At 49.2% G+C, this 27,837-nt stretch overlaps 5 protein-coding genes across 6 annotated transcripts; 3 read left to right on the forward strand and 2 right to left on the reverse strand.

Moving 5' to 3' along the window:
- The first annotated feature begins 816 nt into the window (after positions 1–816).
- Positions 817–4,409, forward strand: LOC117835834 (uncharacterized). The gene is made up of 7 exons (XM_034715149.2): positions 817–820; positions 907–1,619; positions 1,797–1,906; positions 2,061–2,609; positions 2,682–2,814; positions 2,915–3,125; positions 3,942–4,409. Exons 1-4 carry the CDS (start codon positions 817–819, stop codon positions 2,140–2,142), a joined length of 909 nt encoding a protein of 302 aa, XP_034571040.1. The 3' UTR covers positions 2,143–2,609; positions 2,682–2,814; positions 2,915–3,125; positions 3,942–4,409.
- A 2,065-nt stretch (positions 4,410–6,474) lies between these two features.
- Positions 6,475–10,909, forward strand: LOC117836446 (uncharacterized). The gene is made up of 11 exons (XM_034715867.2): positions 6,475–6,668; positions 6,907–7,058; positions 7,165–7,344; positions 8,070–8,228; positions 8,435–8,760; positions 8,879–8,976; positions 9,077–9,264; positions 9,359–9,532; positions 10,237–10,389; positions 10,503–10,673; positions 10,758–10,909. Exons 1-11 carry the CDS (start codon positions 6,518–6,520, stop codon positions 10,779–10,781), a joined length of 1,776 nt encoding a protein of 591 aa, XP_034571758.1. The 5' UTR covers positions 6,475–6,517; the 3' UTR covers positions 10,782–10,909.
- Positions 10,910–15,102: 4,193 nt separating this feature from the next.
- On the reverse strand, positions 15,103–20,065 carry LOC117840606 (uncharacterized). 2 transcript variants are annotated; one of them, XM_034721126.2, is made up of 4 exons: positions 19,939–20,065; positions 19,310–19,840; positions 19,027–19,122; positions 15,103–17,073 (listed from the first exon to the last, which is right to left on the reverse strand). In XM_034721126.2, exons 2-4 carry the CDS (start codon positions 19,458–19,460, stop codon positions 15,353–15,355), a joined length of 1,968 nt encoding a protein of 655 aa, XP_034577017.1. In that variant the 5' UTR covers positions 19,461–19,840; positions 19,939–20,065; the 3' UTR covers positions 15,103–15,352. The 2 variants fall into 2 exon arrangements, with proteins under 2 accessions (XP_034577017.1, XP_034577020.1); XM_034721129.2 differs by lacking the exons at positions 19,310–19,840; positions 19,939–20,065 and adding an exon at positions 17,225–18,601 and having other exon boundaries at positions 19,027–19,137.
- A 43-nt stretch (positions 20,066–20,108) lies between these two features.
- Positions 20,109–22,657, forward strand: LOC117840609 (dihydrodipicolinate reductase-like protein CRR1, chloroplastic). Its single transcript, XM_034721132.2, has 10 exons — positions 20,109–20,242; positions 20,344–20,466; positions 20,587–20,661; positions 20,740–20,805; positions 21,135–21,230; positions 21,322–21,438; positions 21,633–21,725; positions 21,883–21,984; positions 22,063–22,149; positions 22,259–22,657. The coding sequence occupies exons 1-10, from the start codon at positions 20,126–20,128 to the stop codon at positions 22,289–22,291; spliced, it is 909 nt and encodes a 302-aa protein (XP_034577023.1). The 5' UTR covers positions 20,109–20,125; the 3' UTR covers positions 22,292–22,657.
- Positions 22,658–24,036: 1,379 nt separating this feature from the next.
- LOC117840608 (F-box protein At4g00755) lies at positions 24,037–27,297 on the reverse strand. The gene is made up of 5 exons (XM_034721130.2): positions 26,931–27,297; positions 26,216–26,650; positions 25,914–26,092; positions 24,893–25,011; positions 24,037–24,417 (listed from the first exon to the last, which is right to left on the reverse strand). Exons 1-5 carry the CDS (start codon positions 27,088–27,090, stop codon positions 24,129–24,131), a joined length of 1,182 nt encoding a protein of 393 aa, XP_034577021.1. The 5' UTR covers positions 27,091–27,297; the 3' UTR covers positions 24,037–24,128.
- Between the last annotated feature and the right edge of the window lie 540 nt (positions 27,298–27,837).

Below are 27,837 nucleotides of genomic sequence, written 5' to 3' on the forward strand. Positions count from 1 at the left end.
AGTACGAAGAGAAAGTAGCTTGTTGTATTGATTGATTGATGACTACAGATTTACAAAGGTAGCTATTTATAGCCCCGTACAGATAACTTCTTAACCGACTAGAATTCTATCCCTAATTCAAACAGAAAACGAATATCTACAAGCACAATTCGTGCTAGGTTGGTTACTCCACACTTCGTGGGCTGATTTCCACCTTATCCTTCTATTTCTCTCCAAGCCCATACAGGCCCAACTAGCCCATCCTCCTAATCGGCCGATTCCTTATCGGCAAAAGATTACCGATTGGGACTCTGGTATATTCGACTCATAGCGAGACAGAGGTAAGCGGCCGATCTCACACTGTAGCACTATTTGGCCGTCCCAACTGTGCTTCTCCGATTCCTTCTCTTCTTGGCGCCGATTCTACTAGTGACGAAATCTGGCGTCAACAGGATGACATCATGATTCTTTTATTTTATTCTTCCCACTTGCCCTGCTGCCTTGATTCGTAGTTGATTAGTAAAATTACAGTTACATTTCAAGGACAAAACGAATGCATTTCCCTATCGTTTCTTGCAATGTTATCATGATTGCTGTAGCCCTCTATTTTATTTGCCCCATGCGGGCCTCATGAAAACTTCTAATTAGTTCTATTCTTTACACTACAGATACCTATTGCTTTGAAAATGTTGAGGATTATTAGCAAGTGCAAATTTTGAAGTCATATAGCTTTGATATATCAGTTTATTGCGACTTGAGTGTAGTATATACCGGTTAATTTGCACGTGAAAACAAAAAAAAAAAGATTTAATGCCAACTATAATTCCTCCTTTATGTATGGGTTTGTATTGATATCCACGTGGGCGTCGTACGTGCATGTCTACTAGTAAATCTCTACTATCTCTACTATAAAAAAACAAAACTAAGACTATTTTTTGGTACGTCATCTTCCGCTCGGTGGTTTCGTTCCGCGGTATATCAATTTCCCTCCGTCCGATCCAAAAATCTCATACCTCCGGTTCCTCCGCTCCGGTTCCGCGCCCGCGGTGCACAAGCACCATCCGCATCGCCTACCTCCGTCTCCTCCGCAACAACTGTCGCCCTATCTTGCCGCCGCCGCTGCCCACCTTGCACGATCCAGCTCCTCCCCGCCGCTTGACGACACCGTCTCCACGCCCACCGTGACGCTCCACTCGATCTTCGTACCCCCCTATGCGCTCGCCAGATCCCCCTCCGTCTACGCCACCGCGGTCGACGCCGAGGACCGGGCCGTCGTGCGCGTCCACAGCCCCGACGGTTGCCCCGTCGCGTGGCACCTCCGCTTCTCCCTCCTCCTCCGTGCCGCCGCCGTCCCCCGTCCTCCTCCGCACCGTCTCGCCATCGCTGTCACCGTCCAGGTCTGCCCCGCGCCCCCCCTGGACGTCGCGGCGGCCGAGCCAGCCGCGCTCGCCGTGCCCCTCTCTGCGCCCTTCACCATCACGTCCTCGCGCCTCAACGCCGTCTCCAATGTCGTCGTGCACGTCGAGCTCCGCAATGGCACCATCGGGTGGGGGAGGCCGCCGTGCTGCCATCCGTCGCCGACGAGGACCAGCCGGCCGCGCTCGCGGCCTGCGGCGTCGCTCCGCGCGCTACTCGACGAGGTCAGCCACCCCTCCTCCCCCCTCCCCCTCCCCCTTCCCATCTCAAATCTTTGAGAACATCAACGTCTTGCATCAATTGAGATGTGGGGTATGTATGTGGAATTTGTTCTAATATGTTCCATTATTTCAAGTTCTACATCTCAATCGGTTCAACATTTGCACATGGTCATGGAACAGGGTGTTCTGGAAGCAATCCGGATCAGCTGTGCTAGCTATCCAACAAAGAGGACATTTGATGAGCTCATTATTGATCGGTTTGGAATGCTTGCACCAGAGCTTGTGGACAGGTATGAATGCTCTAGCTGTGGGATTTAAGTAGGCGATATAAATAGGGGTGAAGCTCTAAGTGAAATATGCCAGTAAAATATATTCTGATTTTTCTGAACTATACATTTCAAAAAAAAAATCTGAACGATTAAAGTGAGCTTAATGCTTTTGCAGCTCTGATGAGAAGGCCGCTTGTGCAGCCATACGTGATAGAATGGGTTTGAAAGGATATCAGGTAGCCTATGTCAATGGGTGAATACAGGAGATAAAACAATCTTATACAGCATATACTTTTTTCACAAGACCTCATCTCGAAGAGCGAATGCTGTGCGACTAATCCAGAGGCGTATAAAGACACATCTTATGCGAAAGGAATTCATCAAATTACGAAAAGCCTCAATTAAATCTCAGAAGTTCTGGAGAGGTATTTCTTCACTGCTCGGAGCACTTTGTGTCTTTAAGGTCAGTAAAACTGGTCGTACCTGAAACTGACGTATAATGTAATCAAATCCTGCAACAAGACTAGCTAGAAAGCTTTTTGAGTATATGAGAAGAGATGCTGCTTCAATTAGGATACAAAAGCATGCACACACCCATTTTGCCAGAAAAGCGTACCTTCGAGTATATGAATCAGTTATAGTAATACAGATAGGATTACGAGCAATGGCAGCTCGCAATGAACACAGGTTCTGAAGAGAGACCAGGGCTTCCATAATTATCCAGGTTCGCGCTGTAACAGATGATTTGTAGTTAGTTTTTATAAGAAACCATAAGTAACTGCTTTATGAATCACAGACTCGATGGCGCCAACACAAAGCTTATGTTGCTTATAAGCAGCAAAAGAGAGCTTCGTTGATTCTTCAGTGCTTATCACAGATGCAATCTTCCATTTTTTTGAATTCTTGCAATCGAAAAGAAATTAAGAAAGGTATAGAAGGTTTTATCAATATTGATGTGGGTATAGTGACTCAGATGCTTTTCTGAACTAATCTTTGACTGACATTTTATTTCCATGCTATACTTGTAAGGTGATTTGGAGAATACTTATATGGGGCCAGATTACAGTGGCAAAATGATTTTGCTCCTTGATATCCTGTCGAAAAGTTCTGAATTGGGCGACAAGGTATTGGTGTTTAGCCAGAGCTTGACTACCCTGGATTTAGTGGAGTTTTATCTGTCAAAGTTGCAAATTAAAGGAAAAGAAGGCAGACATTGGAAGCGGGGGAAGGATTGGTATAGGTATGCTTCCACAGTTGATTTTCTTTTGTACACAAGAACATTGCAGTTGCTGGTGTGGCAGTTTCACAAGTATCTGTTTTCTTTTGGTTCTTATACTTTGTGTCATTCTCATGAGATAAAACTGTTTATAACCTACTCTTCAATAAGATCCTGGACATAATGCTTTGTGTGCAACCACTTCCACGGCCTTCCCATAGTATGATGTCTGTTCATGCAAACTAAAAAATTAGGCCTTAGGGAAGAATCCCTGGTGGGAACTGGACTTTGAGTCTGGAAAGTGGTGTTTCTTTGTGATTCATGTGGGAATGAAACCATTGTGAAACCTGAAAAATCTTCAATTTGATTAGTTCCAGGATACCCATTATCACTTTGGTGCCATCTGCTTTGTTTGCTCTGGAGTGTTTTGAACTATTAATCTGCCATTATTGGCAGAAACAGGGCTTCAAGTAGGGACTAGGAAATCTGCAATCATGTCCTACTCCTTCAACACAAAGCATCTATATTTTTATCTTAGTTCTCGTATTCTGGTGTGCTGGTCAGTAACTAAATATAGCTCTTATGATTCCAGGCTCTGTCATATTCTTTTTTCCTATGGGAAACTGTCATGTTTCTCTTTGGAATATTCTGTAGTGCTAGCATGACAGTATAGTCTTCTAATGTAAAGCAGTCATCATAAAGACTTGGATACCATCATTGTTGATACCTATTTCTGTAAAGACTATTGTTATTCTTGGCATGCATTTTTACTAGAGTTGCTTATCATCATTATTACTGTGTGATCTTGCAAATATTATATATCCATCTCATGCTGAACAGGCTTGATGGGAGCACTCCATCTTCTGATCGGCAGAATCTTGTGGAGATGTTTAATGACCCTGAAAATGCAAGAGTGAAATGCACGTTGATATCAACTCGTGCTGGATCTCTGGGCATTAATCTTCATGCTGCAAATCGTGTGGTTCTTTTGGATGGATCCTGGAATCCAACACACAATCTGCAAGCCATTTATCAAGTTTGGAGACCAAGAAGCTTTTTAGCAGACAGCATGACTGCCCGCACATCCCTGCAATTTGAACTGCGGTGTGGCTAATAATCTTCATGTTAAATTGGCTAGAGGCTGTTGGATTGGGGCACTACTTGGATTGATATTTCTGTCAAAAAGATTTTTGAAATATTACATGGAAGAGGGATTGGGTTAGAGAGGAGAGAAAGTAGCATTCAAATTATAGGTATTACTGTAGTTTCTTTATGGTGAACTGTTCTGAAAATTGCTTACCGCGTGCATCTCTTGCTTTTCAACTTGTCACAACTAGTCAGTGGCCTCACGCAGTACGTCCAACTTTGGCATGTGGTTGCCACTGTCCATTTGCTGAGCGGCATCGAGGATGTCATCTCCTGGCGTTGGGAAACCTGTGGGTCATACTCCGCCCGATCGGCATACCACATGTTCTTCCACGGCTCCACTGTTTCGCCGATCTTCAGGACTGTGTGGCACGCTTGGGCACCTTTGAAAGTCAAGTTCTTTCTTTGCCTTGCGGCCAAGGGTAGGATCTGGACCGCCACAAGGCGCAAACGACATGGGTTGCAGGTCACCGATGACTGCAATCTCTGTGGCCAAGCTGCTGAAACGGTGGATCACCTCTTCAGTCACTGTGCATATGCCCGTCAGGTGTGGTTTCAGGTTGGACAAAGAACTAACAATCAACTACCGAACCTCACCGTGGATTCCAACTTGATTGATTGGTGGCTCTCTATTCGGGCCAACATGACCAGCGTCAAAGCTAAAGGCCTAGATTCTACTGTCATGCTGGTCTGCTGGCGGTTATAGAAAGAAAGGAACGGCCGAGCCTTTGCCACTACCGTTGCTAGAACACCGCAACAACTCCTGCTGCTCATTGCCGAAGAAGCGTCGCTTTGGATTCAGAGTGGTGCCCGAAACATGGAAGCCTTTGGTTGGCAGCCCCCCGGCCTCTAGCTAGCGTTACAGCTCTTCTGTCCTAAGTTAGGCTCCTAGACGCCCCCCTTAACATATGTAATCTATGTCTATTTCCATTACCGTGTGCGAGTGCCCGGTTAACGGCCCGTGTTGTACCAACTTTATATTAAATTCCTCTTAATTGAATGATGCGCAGCTCTCCTGCGTATTCTAGAAAAAAACTTGTCACAAGTACACTATTAGAATCTTTTTTAGATCAGTAATATACTTATTTATTCATGATGCTTCAGTTATGCTTCTCTGAAGTACATGTTGGTCTTTTCCTTTCTGTTTTGTTGCATTTTCCCCAACTCGGCGGCTGTGCAATTGAGAGGAGCAGAGGTGCAGGACATGGCTTGAATGGCCCATGAGGGAGATGGATTGGGAGGAGTCCATGCTGGATTTGTGGCTCGGGTAGGAGGAGCGGCTGAGGAGATGGCGTGCTTTGGTATGTTGGAGATGCAACAGAAACGGCAAGCCATGGCTGGGATCGGCGTTGGGCAAGGCAGGGTTGTCATCATGGTTGCCGGTCAATCGGTTTTTAGGAATCGCCGAGGAGGTCACCGATGGGGACAGTACTCTACTTATTTTGTTTAAATTTTGTGTGCCCGATTCTTTTGATTTGCCAATAACCATACGATTTCACTCAGCAACCTGCCCACAACCTGCCCACCGCTGCCGGGAGTTAATTGCAATTTACAAAAAGTATGTTTTCATAACATGAGTATTCAATAGTCACGGTAGGCAGATTAGTGAAACTTCTAGATGAGTGCTTCGACATTTTTTTTATCACATTGATAATTGTACTTAATTATAGTATTTTCATTCCATGCTAATTGCTAAAGCAAGTTAAATTATATATGAACTTAATTTGCTTTTGAACGTTTTTCGCGTATGTTAAATTGCTAGCTAATCTACGTTCTTCCGCGGATGCTGCTGAATGGTTATCCCCAAATTTCTATATTGCTATTTTGATGCTTGTGAAGAGAAATTATTGTCCGTAGCAACGCGCGGGCACGATCCTAGTGTAGTAGAAATATATAAGGGAAACACAAAATTTGTACAACGGTTTGGATAGCACTCAGAGAATACAATTCCGAATTTTTAATGGTACTCAGAAAATGCCTCTTTTTCACCCCCTTTTCACTTGCCCAATAAATTTCTCGGGGCAGGTCGCATTGGGCCTGATCCACCTTCTCCCTGTAGGCGTCGCACGGGCCTGAGTTCTGAAACCCGGGCCTTGGCCTGCGTTTCTTCGCTAGGGTTCCTGAACCCGCAGGCCCAACTAATAGCGAGGTGATCTCGTCCGTTCGACGCATCCGACGGCCGATGTCGCTCCCGAGTCCCACCTCTCCGATGTCGTTCCTGCATTCGTCCCCGTCCCGTCGACCTCGCGAAGACGAAGGTGGTCGTGGCAATGAGCAAGGGAGAAGAGTCAGAGAGGAAGTATTTTACTCGTCTCATTGAAGAGATGGAGATGGAGGAGGAGGAAGAGGAGGAGGAGGAGGAGGAGGAGTCCGGTAAAATTACAAAGGAGAGGCCTCTTCCACACATTGTCAAGTACCATGGTAAAGTTCAGCATTCGTATGCTATTCCTTTGTACTAATTACTTTGTAGTTCGAATTTTTCCTTGATTATGGGGGCCTTTAGCATCCAAAATTTGTCAAGATCGGGGCATTTTTCCTTTATTGTCTACTCTATAGATTAATTTGTTCGACAAACATGAATAAGAGCACGCTTGCCGCCATATCTATTTCTGATGATGATTTCTTCTCGCCTCTTCTGCATTTTTACTTGTTTCGTAAGATCTCTTGGAGAAATTATGGGGGTGGGACAGGCTGCTTGACTTGGGGATTGCCGTGCCCTTGTCTGTCTATACCACATACCTTGAAGAGTATCACCGTCACAATGTGCATGCAGCTACTACATTCACGAGCCTATCTGCTCCCGCTGGGACTGTAAGTAATTAAACCTCCTGTGCTGCGTTGCGTGCCACTTTACCAAACCACACACCCGTTTTTATATGCTACTCCTGTTTAATGATCCATGCTTTCAATCAAGCAGTGTCTCACGAATGAGAAGCGACTTGTATCTGCGTTGAAGCTCCGGGTGGAAACTGAACAGGAGACGAGCTTGATGATATGGAGATCAATCATTCCGAGTTGCCTGATCCAGGAGCATGCACGTTCAGTGGTCCACACAGCAGATTGCAGCTTTTCTGATGTTTCTGGTGTGGCTTTGTTGGTATGTTCATTCCTCTCCTGGCCTGGCTGTAACACACCAAGCATTTCTCTTGTATGTATATTTGACCATGAAAATATGTTATGTAGTAGTTTCTCTGTATCTGGCCCGGACAATTAGCTGAAAAATAAATCTGTTGTCCCAACTATAACTGAACCATTTTTATCAATGTCAGGCTGTCATTGTCTCCTGGAAAACTAGTTCTACTTACTGTTACATGACTATATATAGCTGGCCACTTTGAGTTACGATCGTTACTATGCTCATTCACGAGATTACAGTAACTCTCTCCTAAAGAATTTGTTTAGTGTGTGTAGTATCCTGTGGCAGTAACAGAGTAGATGCAAGGCAGTAAATCTGTCCTGGTTCCTCAATTTTTATCCTTTATTTGTCATCCATATGGGTAGCTTGAACTGGCAGTCTAGCACTATCCAACTTGGTATGTATACCTTAATTAAAATAGCTGAAATATTTAGGTACATTATAGAAATGTAGGACAACCTGGCAGTCTAGCATTGTCCAACTTGGTGTATACACCGTAGGTAAAATAGCAGAAATATTCAGGTGCATTATAGAAATGCAGTAGGCCAACCGGAAGAAATTGGTGGCTCCCTTTTTTGTTAAGGATAAATTAGCACCTAAATTTGCCTTGACGAGTTGGATGTTTTTTTATTATTTTGCTCGGATTTTTTATGGTCATTGTACTAATGCAAAACGATGGTTTCAAGTGTATTGCTAAGGAGGCTGAGCTGATGTTTGAGTTCCTGAGGCTTGAAGCACCCATTGATGATGAATTAATCACCCAGTGCACAACAATACGCTTGTGTGCCTTGAGCCTTATGAACTGCACTCGGGACAATTCTGTTTCTGCATCCGCTGTTATGTTGGTACGTGCTTGCCTTCAAAAAACCCACCTAATGTTATCATCCATCCATCCATTTGACAAACCAACGATCATCACCTTATGGATCATCTGTCAAACTTTATAATACCATCCATCCATTCTTGAGCCTTATGAACTGCACTTTACACAATTTTTTTACTACTAGCTTGTCGGCTCTAATGGTATACTAACGTGTGGCTTCAATTTAAGGGTATGGTGAAGGAGGCTGAAATGATGTGTTCGTGGATGCGTAAAAATAATAAGCCTATTGATTTCTCTTTTTATGCCGCACCTAGTGAGATGTGGGACTGCAATGTTATCCGGCGCAGTACCCTGGAATTTATGGTCAACAAATTACTAAAAAATTCTTCGGCTGCCAAGCGCAAGACTGTTAAGGAAGAACCTGCTGCTGAGCACATGACTGTCAAGGAAGAACCTGCTGCTGAGCACATGACTGTTACGGAAGAACCTGCTAGAAGTGGTCCTGGGGGTGATGGGGATAATATTGCTGCTGATGGAGCAGCAAACACCACAGGGTATGGATGGTCCACTTGTTTTCTTCCTTCTTGATGCAGCTCCATGTGGTCTTTGTTTGTTACTACTTCTTGGTGACAAGCATTGTCATAATATGCCATTTGTCTGCATTATTACCAGGGGTTCTCAGTATAAGAAAGGTGGTGAGAAGAGTAACAAGTGGAAAGGTGGTGAGAATTTCGGTGGTGAGAAGAGTAATAAGAGGAAGAGGAAAGAAGGTAAGAAATAAGCTAATCACAAAACTTACGATTCTTATGAGCTTTCTTAATTCCCTTGCATTATACTTCATATGTAATGTTGTTTTGGTGTTGTTTTCAGAAGATGTTTTGGGTAAAATATGGTGTTGGGAAAGGCTGGTGATTCCACCAGACAGTTCTGTTAAGTGGTCTGACTATAGGAGCTACCTTGAGAAGTATTATGAAAGCAATGCTTCTGGGTTCGTTGCTGCTGCTGCTGCTAAAAATCCGCAAAATGTTACTGACATGGGCCTTGCTGTTGCCAAATTTGTTAGTAACCCTCTTGCATCTTTACTAAACCACCGATGATCTTACTGAAGCTGTTTGTGTAGCATATTTCAAACTCACAATTTTTTTCAATTAGTGTCTCGAGATGGAGGAGGAACTCCTGTCTGTGTGGAATACTCAAGTGTTGCATAGGTTTGGTGAGCCCCTAGCAGCCAGCGCTATCGTGGAGAGTAGCCTGATCAAGGAGCATGCGCTTTTAATCTGTGGCACAGGGGCTGAATTGGATCTTCCTTCTGCCATTGCTTTTGTGGTATGTGCGCCTACCTTGCCTGAACAGACCAAACAAAACATGCTGTTTCGTATTGTACCACCGGAATGCTATTCTTTTCTGAATCCTAGTGACTGAATTTGTGCTGCTGTTATTAAAAAAAAATCTAAAATGAGGGGTGGGGGATGAAAATCATGCTCGGAGGGCAGGGAAATGAAAAACCTTTGTCTCACTGTCATGTTGGCATTGTGATGTGCTACTCATTGTGGCAAATTATAGGCAATCATCTTGTATCTTTCATGTAATCTTGAAACACTGCCTCGACGGTGTTTGAATTTGGCAGCTGCATGAACTGGTTCAAATTTTTATATAACCAGCGCTAAGAATTAATAGCATGATTATCCAATCTTGGTTCCACACTTGTTTTATCGTAGTTGAAATCCTTGCCTATCTCACTCACTGGATGGCCAAACAACGTTGAGTGTTACCCTAGAAGGCTTGAACTTTGACCTATGTTGAGGGAGGGATATAAAATATTGACAGGTTTCATTGCACAATATTTAAGTATGGCCTTGAGAACCCAAGTCTTAAATGTTTACTGTATCACTTGTCCACACTGATAGCTTGGACTAGTTCCATCCAACTTAGCAGCACATACAGTAAAGCAGTTCTTTGGGCAGAATATAGGGTATTTCTTTGATTCTTCCTACAGTTTTTTGTGACTAATGCCTAGCGTTGGTTTCAAGTGTATTACCAAGGAGGCTGAACTGATGTGTGAGCTGCTGAAGCATGGTGCTCAGCCTTCTTCTCAATTCATCCAGCTGAGCTGCGTAATCCGCATATGCGCCTTGGGCCTTCTCAAAGGACACCAATCTTTTGCTTCTGCTGCTGCAATGATGGTTAGTGCCTACCTGTGTGTGCTGAATTTTAACAAGTATCGATCCATTCTTTTCTGTAAATTACCTACGCACGTTGGCACTGGTTGCAAAATGATGAATGTATTCAATTCAAGGGTATGGCAAATGAGGCCGAAGAGATGTGCGATTGGATGAAGAGAGAGAACAAGCTTGTTACCTTAAGCTTGTCCAAGCCGCGTGGACTCGAGATTTCCCACTTGATCCGGAATACAGCCTTGGATGTTATGACCAGCATATTGCATGAGTCTTCCTTCCCATCCTCCAAGGTTATATAGTGGAAAATACTTTTTTTTTGTGCCGTGTGGGCCTCGTGAAAAATTGTCTAATTGATTCTATTCTTTCCACTGCAGACGCCGGATGATGCAATGCCATGACTAAACATTGCCGGATTGGATCAAGGATGGGATCCATATGGATTTGATGTTTGTTCTTTTTACTGGCCTGGAACACTAGCTTTGCAATTTTTATTTAAAAAAAAGTGTTTAGGACCTATTGTGTTCTCTATCCTGCTAAACTTGCTCTGGTACCAGCTGTGGCGGAGCTCCTCGGATTAACTTAGCTAAATCACATTTAAGTCGCCTAACATGCGATCATATGCTTTAATTAAGTTAACTCGACGATCCGTCGTATTTCATCCGATAAAACCACTTATACAGGACCGAGTTAGCATAGGTCACATGAAGGTGAGTGGTTCCAAAGAATACAACAGATCATTCGAGTTAAACAAGTTCAACAATTTATTTCAACACTGGTTCGAAAATCAGAGTTTTACAAGATTCAAAAGCAGCGGAAAAGGTAAAACAGAACGGCTAAAGCTAGCGTCGGGTCGGATGTCACTGATGAGGCCAATCAGGACATAAGTGATCCCTTTCCTCGCCGTCCGAGCAGGGATCCCACTCGATCGTCCACCCAGGAGGAAGCTGGGGCGGCCAAGTGCCAGCAGTAGCACACTCAGAAGCTTCAACTTCACCTGAAAAAGATGCCACAAACAAGGCTGAGCTACTAAGCTCAACAAGACTTAACCGACCGGTGGGGAAAACTACTCCACCAACTTCTAGACATGCAAGGCTCTTTGGCTGAGGGGTTGGTTTTGCCAAAAGCAACTATGGTAGGTCCTTACTTTCAATATTTTAGCTCCGGTTCTAAGTTCATTAACCAGTCTACATTGGCACTTGCTAAGCAAACACAAACCAAACAAAAAGTGTATATATATATATATATATAGATATATATATATAGCTCAAGCGTTAAGTTCATATTATCATCATGTTCCATCTTTACTCAGTGTAGCATAGCGATCAAGCAGTCTCAAACTGTGAGAGGCAGACGAATCGATTTGGGTTCCTTAACCATGCATGGCGAACCTAACCTCACGACATCCGCGCACCGCCGAGGGTCGCTTCCTGTGTCGGCCGTCCCCATCAATCCCCTGACCCGTGTCGGGCCCACTTCCCTTAGTGCAATATTCCACGGACCCGGCCTCTGCCGTTCTGCGACCACACTTGCCACCACATGCGGCCACAGGGGAAACTCTGTTCCAGAGGCAGTGGATCGAACCGCTCACGTCCAGGTTCAATCAGGTACTAGACTTCCCCATCCCATACTGGGTATAAGATTAGTACTTTCAAACACTTGATCACGAACACCACCACTGTCAGACCTTAAACAGATTCAAGTAGACAGACGGGGCGATCAACCGACCACCAAAAAGGTTCACCAGGCCCTGCCCCGTCCACCGTCCTTATAGTTGTAACCAGAAGGAGAACAACCAACTCCTATAACTCGCGAGTGACAGGAAATTACTCGAATTTTACCGAGTCCTATTAAGCAACGCGACTACTCGGACTTATCAGACTAGTGTTCAGATCAAGGGAACTAAGTCATGCATCTATGGTTTCAAACAACTCCTATAACGTAAATGCACATACAAACGAAGGAAGGCATATGCAAGTTTAGAAAGTTGGGGTCATGCTCCGGGGCTTGCCTTCGAGCGGGGCGGAGGCAAATTGATCGTCTGCGAGTTCTGTTTCAGCTCATGCGGTCGGCGGCTCAGCTACTGCTCCGTCTTCTGACACCGGATGCAGCTCGTATGTGCCATCGGCGAGATTTAGTTCTACACGGAAGTGCAAATGCAGGGTTAAACATTTAGACAGTTATTTCAACGACACTTGCACGCTTTAGCTCAGAAACTTGTAGCAAAGTTACAGGAAAAAGGGGTGGAATTCCAAGCTTTAGTTGATAGAGAACAAGACAAAAGGGTCGGATTGGGAGAAACTTATGATCTGACCCTCAGACCTAAGGAATAACTGTACCGGGGTCCTCAGACTTAACACAGAGAAGTTCCCAAAATTTTACACAGATACCCTCGGGTCAAAGAAAAAGATACAGCCGAGCCCTCGGGCGAGGCGGACAAGGGTCGGCGAAACAGACAGGGTCGGGCGAACCGGAAAGGGGTCGGCAGCTTACCTTTAGGCCTACTGGTGAAGTCTTGGGGTCAGGAAGGAACAGACTCAGGCGGAAGGACCTGAGGCGCTAAGGCTTAGGCGGCGGCGGGGTCCGACGGTGCTTCAGCGGCGGCGGTGTTTCTTGTGGACAACAAGCAAGCTCTAGCACCGTGCAGAGGAAACAGGCGGCTGGTGGGTTGGGAAAAGCCGGTTTGAGCGGAGAGGGGAAGTTCCTCAAGAGCTTATGCGTCAGCGCTTGAGTGCGAACAGAGGAAGGTGCGGCGAGGCAACGATGGTGAAGGGAACTCCGGTAAGGGCTCTGGTACTCCCTTTTATAGCTGCGCGGAAGAGAAAGAGAGTTCGAGCAGCGCGAAGATCAGGTAGAAAAGGATGGAGTGCTCTGTCGTGGCGGCGATTGGTCGATGCCTCCATTGGCCGGCGAAGTGGAGCTTCGGGGACAGGATGTTCGGTCATTGGGCACTGGAGATAGAGCTTGTGCAGGTGCGGTTTTGCCGGAGGGAAGGATTGGCAAGGGCGAGCGCGGGTCTGGTCGCGTCAGGCGGCGGATTGGGTGCGGCGGCTCAGCTAGCGTGCGGCAGGAAGGAAGGAAAGGGGCACTGCAGGCGAGGGCGCTGCAGGCGAGGTGACAGGGCGAGCGGCGACGCTAGCAGGCGCAGACCAGCGGCTTTGCCGGGGCACGCTACTGGCGAGGCGGGAAAAGGAGTTGTCCCTGCTGGAGCCGTGGTTGGCGAGGGCGGTATCGTCGCGGGGCGCGCGCGTGGGCAGCGCAACTGAGGGGGCGACGGAAAAGCTGGAAGGCATCGAGGCGCGCGGTCGGGGATCCGGACGAGGTGATGGGTGCGGGAGGCGAGGCGGTCTGGCGCGGCAACGGCCAATCTTTGGTCGCAGCGGCGACAGGGCGTCTGGCGCGGCCGGCAACTGGGCGAGGCAGCGCTCGTCGGGGAGGTTGAGCCACGCGGCAGAGAGGCTCTGAAGCAGGGCGCACGCTGGCTCTGGCGTGTTTGACCCGAGAGGTCCGTGGGATCTGGTTTTGGGTCCACCTTCCAGTCTCTGGCTCTCCCACAGCTCCAAAGTTTGGAGGAACACTGGCTTTCGGGACTTAGAGAGAACCGGCGGTTTGGCTAGGTTTCAGGGTCGGGCTGAGAACCGGACTTTAGGCGATAAAGCTCAAGAAGAGCTGAGTCAACCGGATTAGGGACTTGTCTTAAGATTAACTCGGCTGATTTAAAACCTGGGTCGTTACAGCTTCGACAGGGAAATGCGGCGGACCGGGGAGTTGACCGGGCAGCTCGCCGCCGCCCAGCAGAACGCCGCAAACCTGCAAGCGCGGGAACAGGAGGCGCGGGAAGGCGCGCGGAGGGCGGAGGACAAGTTCCGAGCCGCTGCCGAGAAGGCCCATGGTGACCTCGAGGAGCTTGCACGGTTGAGGAAGGAGCATGAGGCCCTTCAGAAAACCGTTAAGCGCATCCGGCACGAGCGACACACGGCTCGGCAGGAGCGCGACCTCGAGACGGGCCGGAAGGCTGAGGTCGAGAAGGTGGCGGCCGACCTTGGGGCGGAGGTTGGTCTGCCTCTAACCTAAATAGCGTGCTCAAGGTGAAGTAAAAATAAAAGACAGTTTTATCAGATGGTAACTGTTCCACGTCCGCGAATGGAGGTAAATGAGCTACTGGCCGAGTGAATGGACGACTGCCGTCGGATGGGAAATGGATGGGTCGTTTAACTGGGCGCCGATATGCTCTGCTCTTGCTCTGAATCAGAAATATACTTTACATTGCTCTCGTTCCATATAAACAATTATATTCAAGTGAAAAATATATAAATTTTTATGTTGTTTCAGTAAATAAAAAAAGATATTGATAATATATTGTGATACGATTAAATACAATTATTTATGTTTATTTATTTGGAAATAAAGCAATAAAGAAACTACCTAATAGCGCGGGCCATCTAGGTAGTTAACGCAGAATCATAGAGTTCACATGTACGGAGTTCTGGTACGTGCCTTGTCAAATCATGGGCCAAACATGGCGTGATGGCATCCGATGGCAGACGATGAGATTCCGGCCTTCGTGGGGAAAGGCAACATTCGAGAAGATTTCTGACGGGCAAAACAACCACAGCAGCCAAACATTCGTCGATCCATCCCGACATGAAGAGTAGACATGCGATTGCAGAAAATACTCATGATTGAAAAGTTACAGCGAAAGCAGTATAAGTAACCAATTAATTTCAGAACGGAACAATGGTGCTCATCATTTTATTCAGAGCGTGAAGCTCCTAACTCGAGCCATCACCCTGCTATATTACAGCTCAATATATTCAGTTAACACAAACTCCTGCACAGCACCATTTCATCGACGGTATGTGAAACTGCACTTGATTTTTACATGTTACATCAAAAAAGGAAAATTTCATGGTACGTATCATCATATAAGCAGCGAGCGAAGCTTTAGTTAATACTTTTTACAGCTGCTATGCTAGTCCCTACTGAACAGGCTGCGCAGGCTGCCGCGCTCCAGCCTCTCGAGCAGCTTCCTGGCGCCGGCGACGTCCATGTCGGAGAGCTTCTTCAGGTACCCGATGGCACCGTGCGAGATCATCAGCTTCTTGCACCGCTTCGCCGCCGACAGCGTCAGCAGGCACGCGATGGCGTACTTCTTGGCCGTGTTGGCGGGGCTCGGGTCCAGCAGCTGCACCAGCCTCGGCACGCCCTTGTCGTCCTTCCTCACCTCCCGGGCGTTGGCAGGGCAACCCACCAGGCTCGCCAGCGCCTGCGCCGCCACCTCGCGCGCCCCGCTCGACTTCGCCTCCAGCAGCCGCACCAGCAGCGGCACGCACCCGTGCTCGCCGACCGCGCGCTTCATCTCGGCGGTGCTGGAGATCCGGCAGATCGCCGCCGCCGCCGCCTGCTGCGCGCCGACTGGCCCGACCCTGAGCACGTGGACCAGCCGGGGCAGCACGCCCAGCGACACCAGGCTGTCGGGCGAGACGGCCCCCACGAGGTTCCGGAGAGCGCCCACCGCGGGCTCCGGCGGCAGCGGGCCGTCGAGGTAGAGCAGCAGGCTGCGCAGCCCGCCCTCCGACACGACAGCGCGCCGCAAGCCGTCGTTGCTCGACGTCAGGTTCTGCAGGCACTCGGCGGCGTGCTCCTTGGACCCGCCCACGGCGCCGCAGTCCAGCAGGGTGACCATGACGCGGACGATACCTTCGTCGGCCAGCGCTTGCCGCACCTCCGGCACCGCCGAGAGGTTCTTGAGCGCGCCGGCCGCGGCGGACTGGGAGACGGAGTCCCCCGTCTGGCAGATCTCGATGAGCGGGCCGGCGCCGCCGTGGCCGACGATCGCGCGCGCGACGTCGGGGGACACGGACAGACGCTGCAGGGTGACGGCGGCCTTCTCGCGGCCGACGAGGCTGCCGGACTCGGCCAGCCTGATGAGCGGCGGCAGGACGCCCTCCGACACGAGCAGCCCGTCGCAGCTGCCTGACTCCGCGACCTGGCATACCACCGTGGCGGCCTTCCCCCGGACCATCGGCGCCGACGCCGTGAGCAGCTGCACCATCGCGGAGACGTTGGCGCGGCCGAGCACGGCGAGCACGCTCTTCTCGTCCTTGCGCAGCGCCTCGAGGAGCCCGTCCACGGCCCGGTTCTTCGCCTCCGTCTGCCCGATCTGCAGCCTCGCGAGCAGCTCCCGGACGTCCGCGTGCGCCGGCGACCCCGCCGCGGCAGCCTCCGGCGGCGGCGACGGGCCGGAGGCGTCGGACAGCACGCCGGTCTTGACGAGCAGCGCGCAGTCCCGGATGTTGAGGTCGAGCTTCCCGGCAAGCGCGTCGATGGCGCTCTGCGTCCTCAGCTTCCCGTCCGGAGGCGGCTCCCGGCACCGCCCGGCGAGGTCGGCCGCCTCGGCTAGCGTGGCGGCCACCGACTGCAGCAGCTCGCGGCACAGCGCGTTCTTGGCGAAGCACGGGTGGCTGGACAGGTCGGACAGGCACGCCGGCAGAGTCTCCAGCTTGGCGGCGATCGCCTTCCACCGGCCCGGGAACCCGCCCGCCGCCCTCGCCGCCTCCAGCGCCGCCGGCACCATCCCCCGGACCCGCTCCAGCAGCTCCTCCGCCGTCTCGTCCCCGGCTGGCGCCGGGTCCCCCCGCAGGCTCATTTCTTGGACACCCCCGCCGCTGCAGCAGGACCAGTGGCCGCGATCTGGAGTGGTTGGAGAGTGCGCAAAGCTCAGTGAGTCAGTGGCGCGAGCGACTGGCAGCTAAATCAGCACGGGGGAAGGGATGCTGAAACTGTGAGAAGAGAGGAAGCGAACAAACGGAGCAGGACTGGGAAAAGGAACAAGAGAACAAACGCTAAGAAAGGAACGAGCAGGCAGAGGCAGGGGAAGGAGGAATCCTCCGCTGTTTTATTCTATAGTAGCATCCCGCCATTTGCAGCGTGGAAAGATACCGGCAACCATGAGCGCCACACCAAGCCGAGCTATCTGAATATAATTGTTTCGCTCCCTGATCCTACCGGAGAAGAGATTTTGCGGTTCGGTGAAATGTCAATTCGGGGTGCCCGTGCGGAGACGGCACGGGATTTCATTTACGGGCTGCTCGAGGGGGTCTTGTCGTCACAAATCACGTCTGGTTTTGCAGCTCGGTGCGTGGCCTGGTTGTTTTTAAGCATTAATTAGTCAGGCAGATGAAGTTAAAGAACTGGGTGGGGTTTTGGACTCGAGGGAACGAGACGGATGACGGGCGCCAAGGACAAGGCGATGTGCGCGAAATGGAACTGCTATTTTTTATTTTTTATTTTTTTAAAATGCTACCGCATGTTACCAGTACCAGCCGTACTACCATCACTGTTCTGCTGTCTGAAGCAGGCAGGTGCACGTACCACTAGGCAATATTTGCAATCCGGATAGATGTGGACATGTGGTAGAAACATGGCCGGGGAGATGGGTGATTTTACCTTGGCGAGAGGAGCAAGATTTGGCACGTAATGTGACGCTAACGCTGCTATACCGCCACGATTTGCTTTTCTTGTATTGTAATCGAAAGATCCTGTGCTTTGTTGCCCCGCACAGGCACAGGAAACGGCAGCGTAAAAGTAACTTAACCCCGATGACGTGGTGTCCTTTTGTTACAACAGCGACGGGGCAGAGGCAAAAGGCGAGCCCGTTCCCGATCTTAAAACTCATGACCCCATCATTAACCGCCAGGGTACCGTGGGGCACTGTGGGTGGGGCCCCCACGTCAGCGACTGCGCCGCGCCGTCGCGAGCAGCTACTTTGCCCGCCCAATAAATAATGCGCGGGTGGGCGCCGTGGCAACTGGCTGGCCGGGGCGTGCGCGACGCGACGCACATGCGACGCGACCACGGCGGCATATCCGCGTGTGCGTGGGAGGAGATCCACGTATGGTGGGTGGGGCCCGCGCCGTCAGCCACCGGATTGGCATCGTGCGTGGTCCGGATCGGCCAGCGACGCGGAGCACCGAACCCACCGAGTCCAAGGAGGGGGCGCGCATCGGGTTCGTTGGAGTCGCGGTGGTGGTCAGGCAGTCAGGCTCACTCGAGTGCGCGTGGCGTGCGCATCCAAAGGCGAGCCGGTTGCGCGGGGCCCGCATGTCATGGAGACGAGACCAGATGGTTTCTTTTGGACACTTGCAAGGACGCGCCAGAACGGGCGGGGGCGGCGCCCTAGGCTTCGCTTCTGCTGGATCACCGACTACCGAGGCGTTGCCTGCCAAAATATCCATGACGTAATCATTGCATTTTGGAAGGAAAGAAAGTAAAAAAACATAACTAGGTGAGAAATGCAATTATTATGAGAGGAGGGAGTACAGATCTAGTGTAGCTCGTTTCAAAATGTTTTGATGAATCAATTCCATCAAAGTCGAAATGGACAAAGAGCGGGCTCGTTTCATCAGTCTTGCCGATATGTGACCTGCGATTTCGTAGAAAGGCGGATGCGAAAGCGGATGCTTGGCTTGCAAGACGAACAAACAGGAGGAACCCAGCGAAAGAAAGCAACGCACGAGCAGCAGCAGCAGTAGATTCTACGACACAAAAGGCGTTTTTGCCATCGCTCGCACAGCTAAGAAGCAGGCAAAGGTAAACCCGTAGAAGCGCAGTGAATCAATGCAAAAGTGTAGTTTGTGGCATTACCTTGGCTTAATCCGTCCGACGCGTCTCCGCCGCCGCCGTCTCGTCGTCGTCTCTTCCTCCCCGCACCGACGGCGCAAGTGCAGAGCACGAGCAGAGCTGCGATCAAGATTGCGATCATCAAAACCGCGGCAGCTTCTCCCTTTTAACACCACACCCACTCGCGCCGGTTTTAACCGTTGTGGTTTTTCGCAAGGTCGTGAGCGAGCGAGGGGGGAGATGACGGCTGTACAAGTGGATAGGAGAAGTGAAAGAGTGGCCAGGAGATTGGCGAATTATCACTTACCGGCCACGCGTGCGGGCCGACAAATCCCTCTCACCCCGTGCCACCGGACCGGATGCGTGTGCTCCTGTTGGTTTTTTAGCTTGCCGTACGTCGGGCTCCGTATCTCGGGCCGTCTTTCTCTGCTGTCCGAGAGCTTGGAGTCTTGGACCATGGACCGATACCCATCATGGCATGAACAGCAGGGCAAACGGGCAATTGACAGCCTGACTGAAGACCGAGGGCAGCTCGGGTGGCTTCCGGTGGGGGTGCTCGCCTAGCCCGTTCAGGTTCGATCCTGGATCGGATCTAGGTGCTTCACCGTGATTTTTTCCCGCTAATGATTAGTTCTGATTCGTTAGGATACACATGTGTGCGCGCTGCACGTCCCCGTACGTTGGAGGCCTACGTTGGAGGCCTAGACCTCCAAATCTCTTTCATAACCGTGTGTATACGTGTGGTGTAAGTATGGAGTGTATTGGTTGTGTGCGTCCTTACCGTACCTCGGAAAAAATGACAGCCTGACAGTGCATCCAGAGTGCCTTGCTACGCTACCTGCATCAACAATCAGGTAGACACTGGATTACACTAGAGACCACGCAACAAGGCTGAGTCCATTTCAGGCCTTCAATTAAAGTTGCATCAGTGCTAACCTACTACTTAAAAGAGTCAGTAGAAGGGGTCCATCCAAGAAAGCGGACATTACGCAAGCAGGCCAAAATGGCTCCAAGCCACTCACTTTCAAACAAGATAAGAATTAAGATAGCCCCCAGGGCAGTGGAAGATACAAACGGGAGGACAAAGCACACTGACCTAACTCCAGCTCTATCTCTGCCGAAGATGGTTTCGTTATGCCACCCTGTTCGAATCACAACATGCGGAAAATTTGTTAGGAGAAATGCAGCCAAGGTCTTCTGCTCCATGGAGACGCCACCACCGTCCCAGAGCACAATCAAGGTAAGGTACTCCACTGTAGCTTGTGTTATTGAAGAAGCCAACTTCCCTGTCTCCGTTAGCTTCGTTCTGAGGGCAAAGCCTGCCGGTGTTATTACGTCCAGGTTGTTATCATTGGGGCCACGAAGGAAATTGGGAGGACGGCGATTGCTGCAGTGTGTAAAGCCAGGGGGATGGAGCTTGCAGGAGCCATCGATTCCCAGTGCATTGGAGAAGACGCAGGACAGGTGCTCACCGTTCATTCAATGTGCTTATTTCCCCTGCATTTGTCTCTGCATTTCCATCGCGAAGCTGCTGCTTGTGTTCTTTATCTCAAACTGTTTGTGAATGCTGGCATTGCGCTTCAGATAAGTGGCATGGAGGAACCGCTAGAACTTCCGGTGCTCAATGATCTCACTATGGTTCTGGGCTCCATAGCACAAGTACAGACCTTGCCGCTGTAAATTCCCAGCTGCTTCTTCAGGGCATCTTTGGCTAATTTGCGCTGTCTGTTCTTTCAGTCCAGAGCAACTGGTGTGGTGGTTGATTTCAGTGAACCTTCAACTGTTTATGACAATGTCAAGCAGGTATGTCAATTGTCCACCTACAACATAGAAAATGATATGTAACCTGCATCAAATTGCAAGGTACTTTAGTCCAAAGCTAAATAAATACTGCTATTCAAGTTGTATGGTTTCATACACATTGAAAAGTCACAAAGCAGATTTAACTCTCAACAGTGCATTTTGATAAGGACAAAGCAAAACATAAATGACATTCACAACTAAAATTAATTAATTTGTCAGGTTACCCAATCATGGCAATACTCATTCACTTGCGCTCAAGATTCATTTCATGTTGAAAACCTGATACCAAATATGACAGTGCTTGTCTATCCGAAATGATTTATGAGCAGGCAGCAGCATTTGGTTTAAGCAGTGTGGTCTACGTTCCAAAAATTGAGTTAGATACAGTAACTGAACTGTCAGCATTTTGCGAGAAGGCAAGCATGGTAAATTTTCACCGTCACACTATTTCTGAAATTCACATTGCCAATGCCATTGCCATCTAAGCAAGCCAACCTATGCCGGTTTCTTGATCAGGGTTGCTTGGTTGCACCAACATTATCCATTGGCTCAGTGCTCCTTCAACAAGCTGCAATACAGGCCTCATTTCACTACAGTAATGTTGAGATCGTGGAATCAAGACCTAACCCATTGGTACATAGCACTCCTGCCTTCCTGGCAAATTAAACCATTTGTTATTTGTTACCACTATAATATGTGCCCTGCAGCATCACCAGCAATGAATGAAATGCCAAAAGAAACAAAGAAATTAACAGTACTCGAAGTTCAATTGTCAATATATGCTGCCAGGAATTTGCGGACTGATGCACTAATGTTGACATCGACAGGACTTGCCATCGCAAGATGCAATTCAGATTGCAAATAACATATCAGATCTTGGCCAGATATACAACAGGGAAGATATGGATACCAGTAGTCCAGTAAGTGTCGATAAAAGATATTGCAATTGCATCTTCCTAGATGCTACAGAAACAGTCTCTTCTCTTGTGTTCATTCCTCATTAATTCTTCACCTCTGCAAAGAACACACAATACCAAAATATGTTTCCAAAACTAATTGACTGATATTTTGGCAAAGGCAAGAGGCCAAGTACTTGGAGAAGATGGAGTGCGTGTACACAGTATGGTTCTTCCAGGTCTTGTTTCCAGCACATCAATCAACTTCTCAGGCCCAGGAGAGGTACTAATAAGCTCTAGTTCAGTAGTGCTATGTTAGACAGAAATACACTGAACTGACCACATTACTTGACACTTTCAGATGTACACCTTGCGACATGATGTCACAAATGTTCAATGCCTAATGCCAGGACTAATTATGGCAATAAGAAAGGTGGTACGGTTGAAGGTAACTTGAACCGCACTTTCTGTGGTATTCATGATTCATTAGTCATGAGACAGTGACACTTCGATATCTTTGGTTTTCTAACAAGACATTTCACATGGATTATTTGCAGAACTTGATTTATGGCCTAGAGAAGTTCTTGTAGCCAACAGCCATCTCCGTATCAAGAAAACCAAATTCTGGCTGTTCCTGATTATGAAGTGGACAGGAACATATCTATTTCCGGGCATGAGTTAAAAAAGGCAGTACCACAACCACAAGCAAGGCAGATCACATCCGACAAGGCAACCACAACGCCGAACGAAAAATAAAGCCCACACAGAAGACTACTTGTTTTTTTTCTATGCACACTACCTAGTGGACGAATTTTGTTAAAAGAAATAGGGAGGAAGACCATACACAATAAAAGTCACAAAAGGTGACATGTATAACAACTGGTAGCACAAACAAACCAATGAATGGAGTGGTCAAATTACCATCAAGAATAAGACTCAGTTCCATTCCATCAGCACATCAAGGAGACTCTGGTTGTGAGAGAGAGTGTAATTCAGCTTGAATGTGGCAAATTGGTAGCAAATTCGGCGCTACATTTCTGTAGACATGGTGACAATTCAGTGTAGAAGTTGAGATCAAACAAATTGCATCAGCCGTCAGCCCAATCCAAATCTCAAACCAATTTCATCCATTCAATTGTCGTCTACTTCTTCAGCAAAAATGAAATTTAAGGACAAGGCACTCCAGCCTCTAACAGTAAGTAGGAGCAAACAGCAATGCTTCTCTGAAGAACATACCATGCCAATGTCTTGCGGTCACCACACATTCCTTCCGCAGCAGCACCGGTGACTATCCTTCGCCAAATTCTCCCATTCCGTCGCACTGGTGAGTGGTGACCACTGTGCGGCAGCATTTGCGGCTCCAGTTGATGGCGGTGGATTGGCGACGGATATATCGGATCCGGCGAATCGCGTCCTCCCGAACCTTCCACATGGTCAAAGGGGCCCGTGAATACTCTGTCAAGCTTGTGATAGGATTGAAGCGGGAAGCGGGGAATGGATCGTTTGGACTTCGCGCCTGCTCTGGAGTCTGGACGGAAGGTGCGGCGGCGGTCGTCGCCGGCGCCGTCGGCTGATCCTAGAAAGAGGGGTTCATTTGCAAAACATCGGATCGCGATTATTAATCGCGATCGAAATTAGGGGTCTATTTGTAAAAAATCGGATTGCGATTAATAGTGACGATCCAAATCAGGGGGCTTTATGAAAACAATAAGGGGCTAACCTGTAAATTTCTCGGGGCGGCGCCATGGCAGCCGGCGAGACCGCCAGCGACCGGCACCATGGCAGCCAAGGCGCGCCGCCGCCAGCGCCATCGCCATGGCAGCCGACGAGGTCGTGCCGCCGCCAGCGACTGTCGCCATGGCAGCCGACGAGGTCGTGCCGCCGCCAGCGACCGGCGCCATTGCCGCGCCAAACGCCCGCGCCGCCCTCGATCCACTGACGCCACTAACTCGATGCCAGGTGTTGGAGCGAGGAAAGCACATCAAGTCAGACTCGGCGATCTCGGGGTCCTGCTGACCTGCCGCACAGGTACTCGTGACCTGCTGTGAATCCAATCCACACGTGACTCGTGAGAGCAGGGTACCCGGCCGGGCGCGTCAGATTTGATCTTCTACTAGGTTCCTGACGAGATGACTCTGGTTTCTTTGAAAAAAAAATCCTTTTAGATCGCGGGAAAGAAACAAACGAGAAATAAAGATTTCGGGATTTCATTCAAAAGGCACATCCACAATCAAATATTCTGCCATGATGTTCAGCAATCCAACAGAAACATGGCCAGTCGATAAGGAACAAGCCAAGAACGGAGCAAAACCAGCAGAGTTGCAAAACCAGAACAAGCGACGGCAACTGTTTTCACTTTACTCATCTGAAAAACCTTGGTTCAAATCAGGTTACAGACTGTTCCAATCCGGATCCGGCAAACAAAGCCTACATGTAAATGTCATCATCTGTGACAGCACCCACATCGTCGTCTTCATCCATAAAGTGTACAGGCCCAAGCAGCATATTCAGCATCGCCCGATGCCTCATCTGCCTGTACCTAGCAACAAGCGAGTGCCACTCCGTGGAGTCTTTAGTGTCACTGTTCATTATGTCTTCTACTCGCAAGTTACTGGCACCTGGCAAATACTTGAGGATTGAGTAATCAGCAGGATCTGAGATGTCGACCATGAATTCAGGTGAAAGCGAACGCCCCATCACTTGGGCATGGCAGACACTGTCAACACACACAAAAAAAAAACAAAACTGTTACCGTCACAGAGTTGATGCATATCCAAGGAGATGCTTCAGACGAATTATAAAAAGCAGCCTCTACTTTAGATTAGATGTAGACCAGAAAATTCACATCACTAGATAGCATGTGTTTCTTGTGGAGGCAATATATAGACAACTACATCGTACATGTTCCACATACACAAAGTTGCTTCAACACAAGGATCAAAGACAAAGTTACGGGGAAGATCGTAGGAAATGGCTGTGATGTAGACAGACTTGTTTTAGGTTGCAGTGGGAAATAAGCTGCGCACTTATATTCCAGCTTGAAGCTGAACGTATATGCAATCTCAAAATTTGCATAACAACCATGCCAAATTCCCTTCTCGGAACTAAATTATGCCATCGTCACTTTGTACGAAGAGAACCATAAAACAACTGACCAATCAACATTGAGAATCAGAAGATTGAGAACTCACCATATGTAATACTTATCATCTGTAGCTTGTTTCTGTATTCTTCCCAGCAGTTCAATCTTCACTACCCCACCGACGCAAAGGACAGGACGCGGAAGCTTGAAGGTTTGTAGCACATTTTCCTATCACGCCGAAATAAGATGGCATCAGTAAAATTTCCATATCATCCATTCAGGTCTAACCGAGGAGTAACTTACAGTACTAAGGGCCTGTTTGATACCGGGGGCTAAACTTTAGCCCTATCACATCGGATGTTTGATACTAATTAAGAATATTAAATATAGGCTAATTACAAAACTAATTACACAGATGGAGGCTAATTTGCGAGACGGATCTATTAAGCCCAATTAGTCCATGATTTGACAATGTGGTGCTACAGTAACCATTTGCTAATGATGGATTAATTAGGCTTAATAGATTCGTCTCGCGAATTAGTCCAGGGCTTTTGCAATTAGTTTTATAATTAGCTCATGTTTAGTCCTCCTAATTAGCATCCGAACATTTGATATGACAAAGGGCTAAACTTTAGCCAAGAATCCAAACACACCCTAAAACTCATTATTCAGCCAGTGAGATACTCTGTCATGGGCACTCGGCCCATAGTCTCATCAAACACAAAAATAAAATAAAAGGCAAGCCACAGGAATTTCTTGTGGACTTGACTGCAATAGTGCTACATAGATTAAAACTGAACCGTTCCATCGTTGAAGGATAACATGGTGACTGGAAGTTTCAAATTTGAATTAAAAAGCGTAGTACAACTAGTCTAGCATTAAGATCATAGAACAACTTGACTATCTTGCAAATGGAATGATCTCTCCAGTATATTCCAGACACATCGCTAAAATTCTCAAAAGTGTCGGTATCTATATTTTATATACCCCCGCAGGAATCAATTGATCATGATAAGACATGATAAAGTAGCTATACAGTGCCGGATGTGATCTTAAAAGAAGCTGCTGCCTGCTGGTCGGTAGATTAGTCAAACTAGAGAGGGGGGAAGATGCTAACAGTTTTAACTCACCTGAAGCATCGGGAACTCCGGTGACGTGTACGTCCACACGTAATTTTCATCAGCGATTGCCTTCTGGTTCTCATTCTCATCCGTGACAAAAGACTCTTCTCCAGGAGGAAGCTTGGAATGTCCCAGCCGAATTCGCACCGCCTTTGAAGAGTAGATAGGATCGCCAATCTGAAAGAAAGCTACAGTAACACGAAACCAAAAAAGGCAATGGAATTCACAGGATCAATCTCTGCGAAAGTCAAATCTAATTGTAGGCATTGGAAACATCAGGACACAGCCTAAATCAGGTACACATGTCCTACCTTTGAACGGCCGTATCCTGACCTCATCAATGATGCAGATATCAGAGTTTAGCCTGTAGGTGAGGCTCTCCGGCACGTCGGGGTCAACCTCGCCGCCGCTGGACCAGTACGACGGGCGGTGGTTGATGCGCTCCTGCGGCTCGAGCGTGTTGTCTATGGTCTCGTCGGGGAAATAGTCGGTGCTGGAGGCCCCGATGCAGTGGAGGATGCAGTCCATGGAGGGCTTGTCGGAGACGAGGGCGCCCCCGAGGCAGGAGTACACGGCGTGGTCCCTCTCGCGGGTCCTGGACTCGGCGTCGCGGCTGGACCCGGAGGAGGCGCGCGCCGCGGCGGCGGCGGCCGGCGGCGATCGGGTCACCACGACCGCGCGGGTGAAGTTGGCGACCTCGGGGCATATCCGTCGGCACAGGCTCTTGCAGAATCCGTTGTCGATGACTGCATGGGAATTGGGAGGGAGAGGGGGGGAATCAAGCGTCGAGCTCAGCAACCAACCCAATTACGCAACCCGACGAACGACAGGAGAAGGCGAACAAGAGTTGTCTAGAAATCAATCCGTATTGGAGGGAGACGAGACCCCAAGGACGCCTTCGGCGTCCAGGGGTCACGGACCTGGGCCCCCGGGGGGGGGGATGTAAGAAAAATTACCAATTTGACCCGAGATGAGACGAGAGAGACAGGCGAGGCAATTGGGATTTGGGATGAGAAGCGAGCGTACCGAATTGGCGCCAGGAGCGTGAGACGGCGGCGGCGCGGGCGAGGTCGGCGGGGTCGTCGAGGAGCTGGAAGATGCAGGAGGAGGTGTCGGGGCCCACCCAGTCGAGGAAGTCCCAGCCGCCGGTGTCCTCCACCTCCATCTCCATCACCTCCATCTCCATGGAAGCTACTCTCTCTCGTGTGTGCGGGAAGTGGAGGGCGGGTGGTGGTGGAGGAAGGGAAGGAAGCGAGCGGGAACCGAACCGAGTTTGGGGGCGCCGTTCCTTTGCGTGGCCGCTTTTGCTTGCCTTTGCCTGCCTCTGCCTGCGCCGGGTCGGTGTTGGGGCGCTTCATTGCGGGCGCTTTCGGGGGGAGGGGACGCAACGCAGGGGCCCCGCGCCTTTCGCTGCGCGGCCGCGGCCTGACGGGTGGCAAGCAAGCAAACTTGTGGCGCTCTTCTGGCCGCCCGCCAAACGATTTCCGCCTGCGGCCGCCGGTCGGATCCCCCCGGGCACGCCCCCGCCGTATGGTTTCTGGTATCTCTCTGGCGTCGTGTCCGGTCGCGTCTCCCCCTCTCCCGTCCCGGGTGGCCACGCCGCCCGTGCCGCACCCGTCTAGACCGTTGCGTGATGAGTGTTGCCGTGTTGGCGGCAGCTACCGCGCGGTCAAAGGAGTGCAGGCACTTTTGGGTGCAAGTGCAACAGCTTCTTGTGATTTGCAAGGTAAACGAAAGGTGAAAGATCGTGTCTGGTGGTAGGTCTTGCCAAAAAAGAAAGGGCGTCACGGCTAGGTTAAGCTAGGATATAAGCGGACCGTGAACACACACCTGTTAACAAATTTGATCGTCCTCATGCATGGCCGTGTTAACAAATTCGGGCCCATCAACTCTGAATGGGTGAATCATGAACATAGGCCGTGTCAACAAAATT

This window comes from Setaria viridis, chromosome 9 (assembly GCF_005286985.2).
Source record: "Setaria viridis chromosome 9, Setaria_viridis_v4.0, whole genome shotgun sequence".
NCBI classification, from domain to species: domain Eukaryota; kingdom Viridiplantae; phylum Streptophyta; class Magnoliopsida; order Poales; family Poaceae; genus Setaria; species Setaria viridis.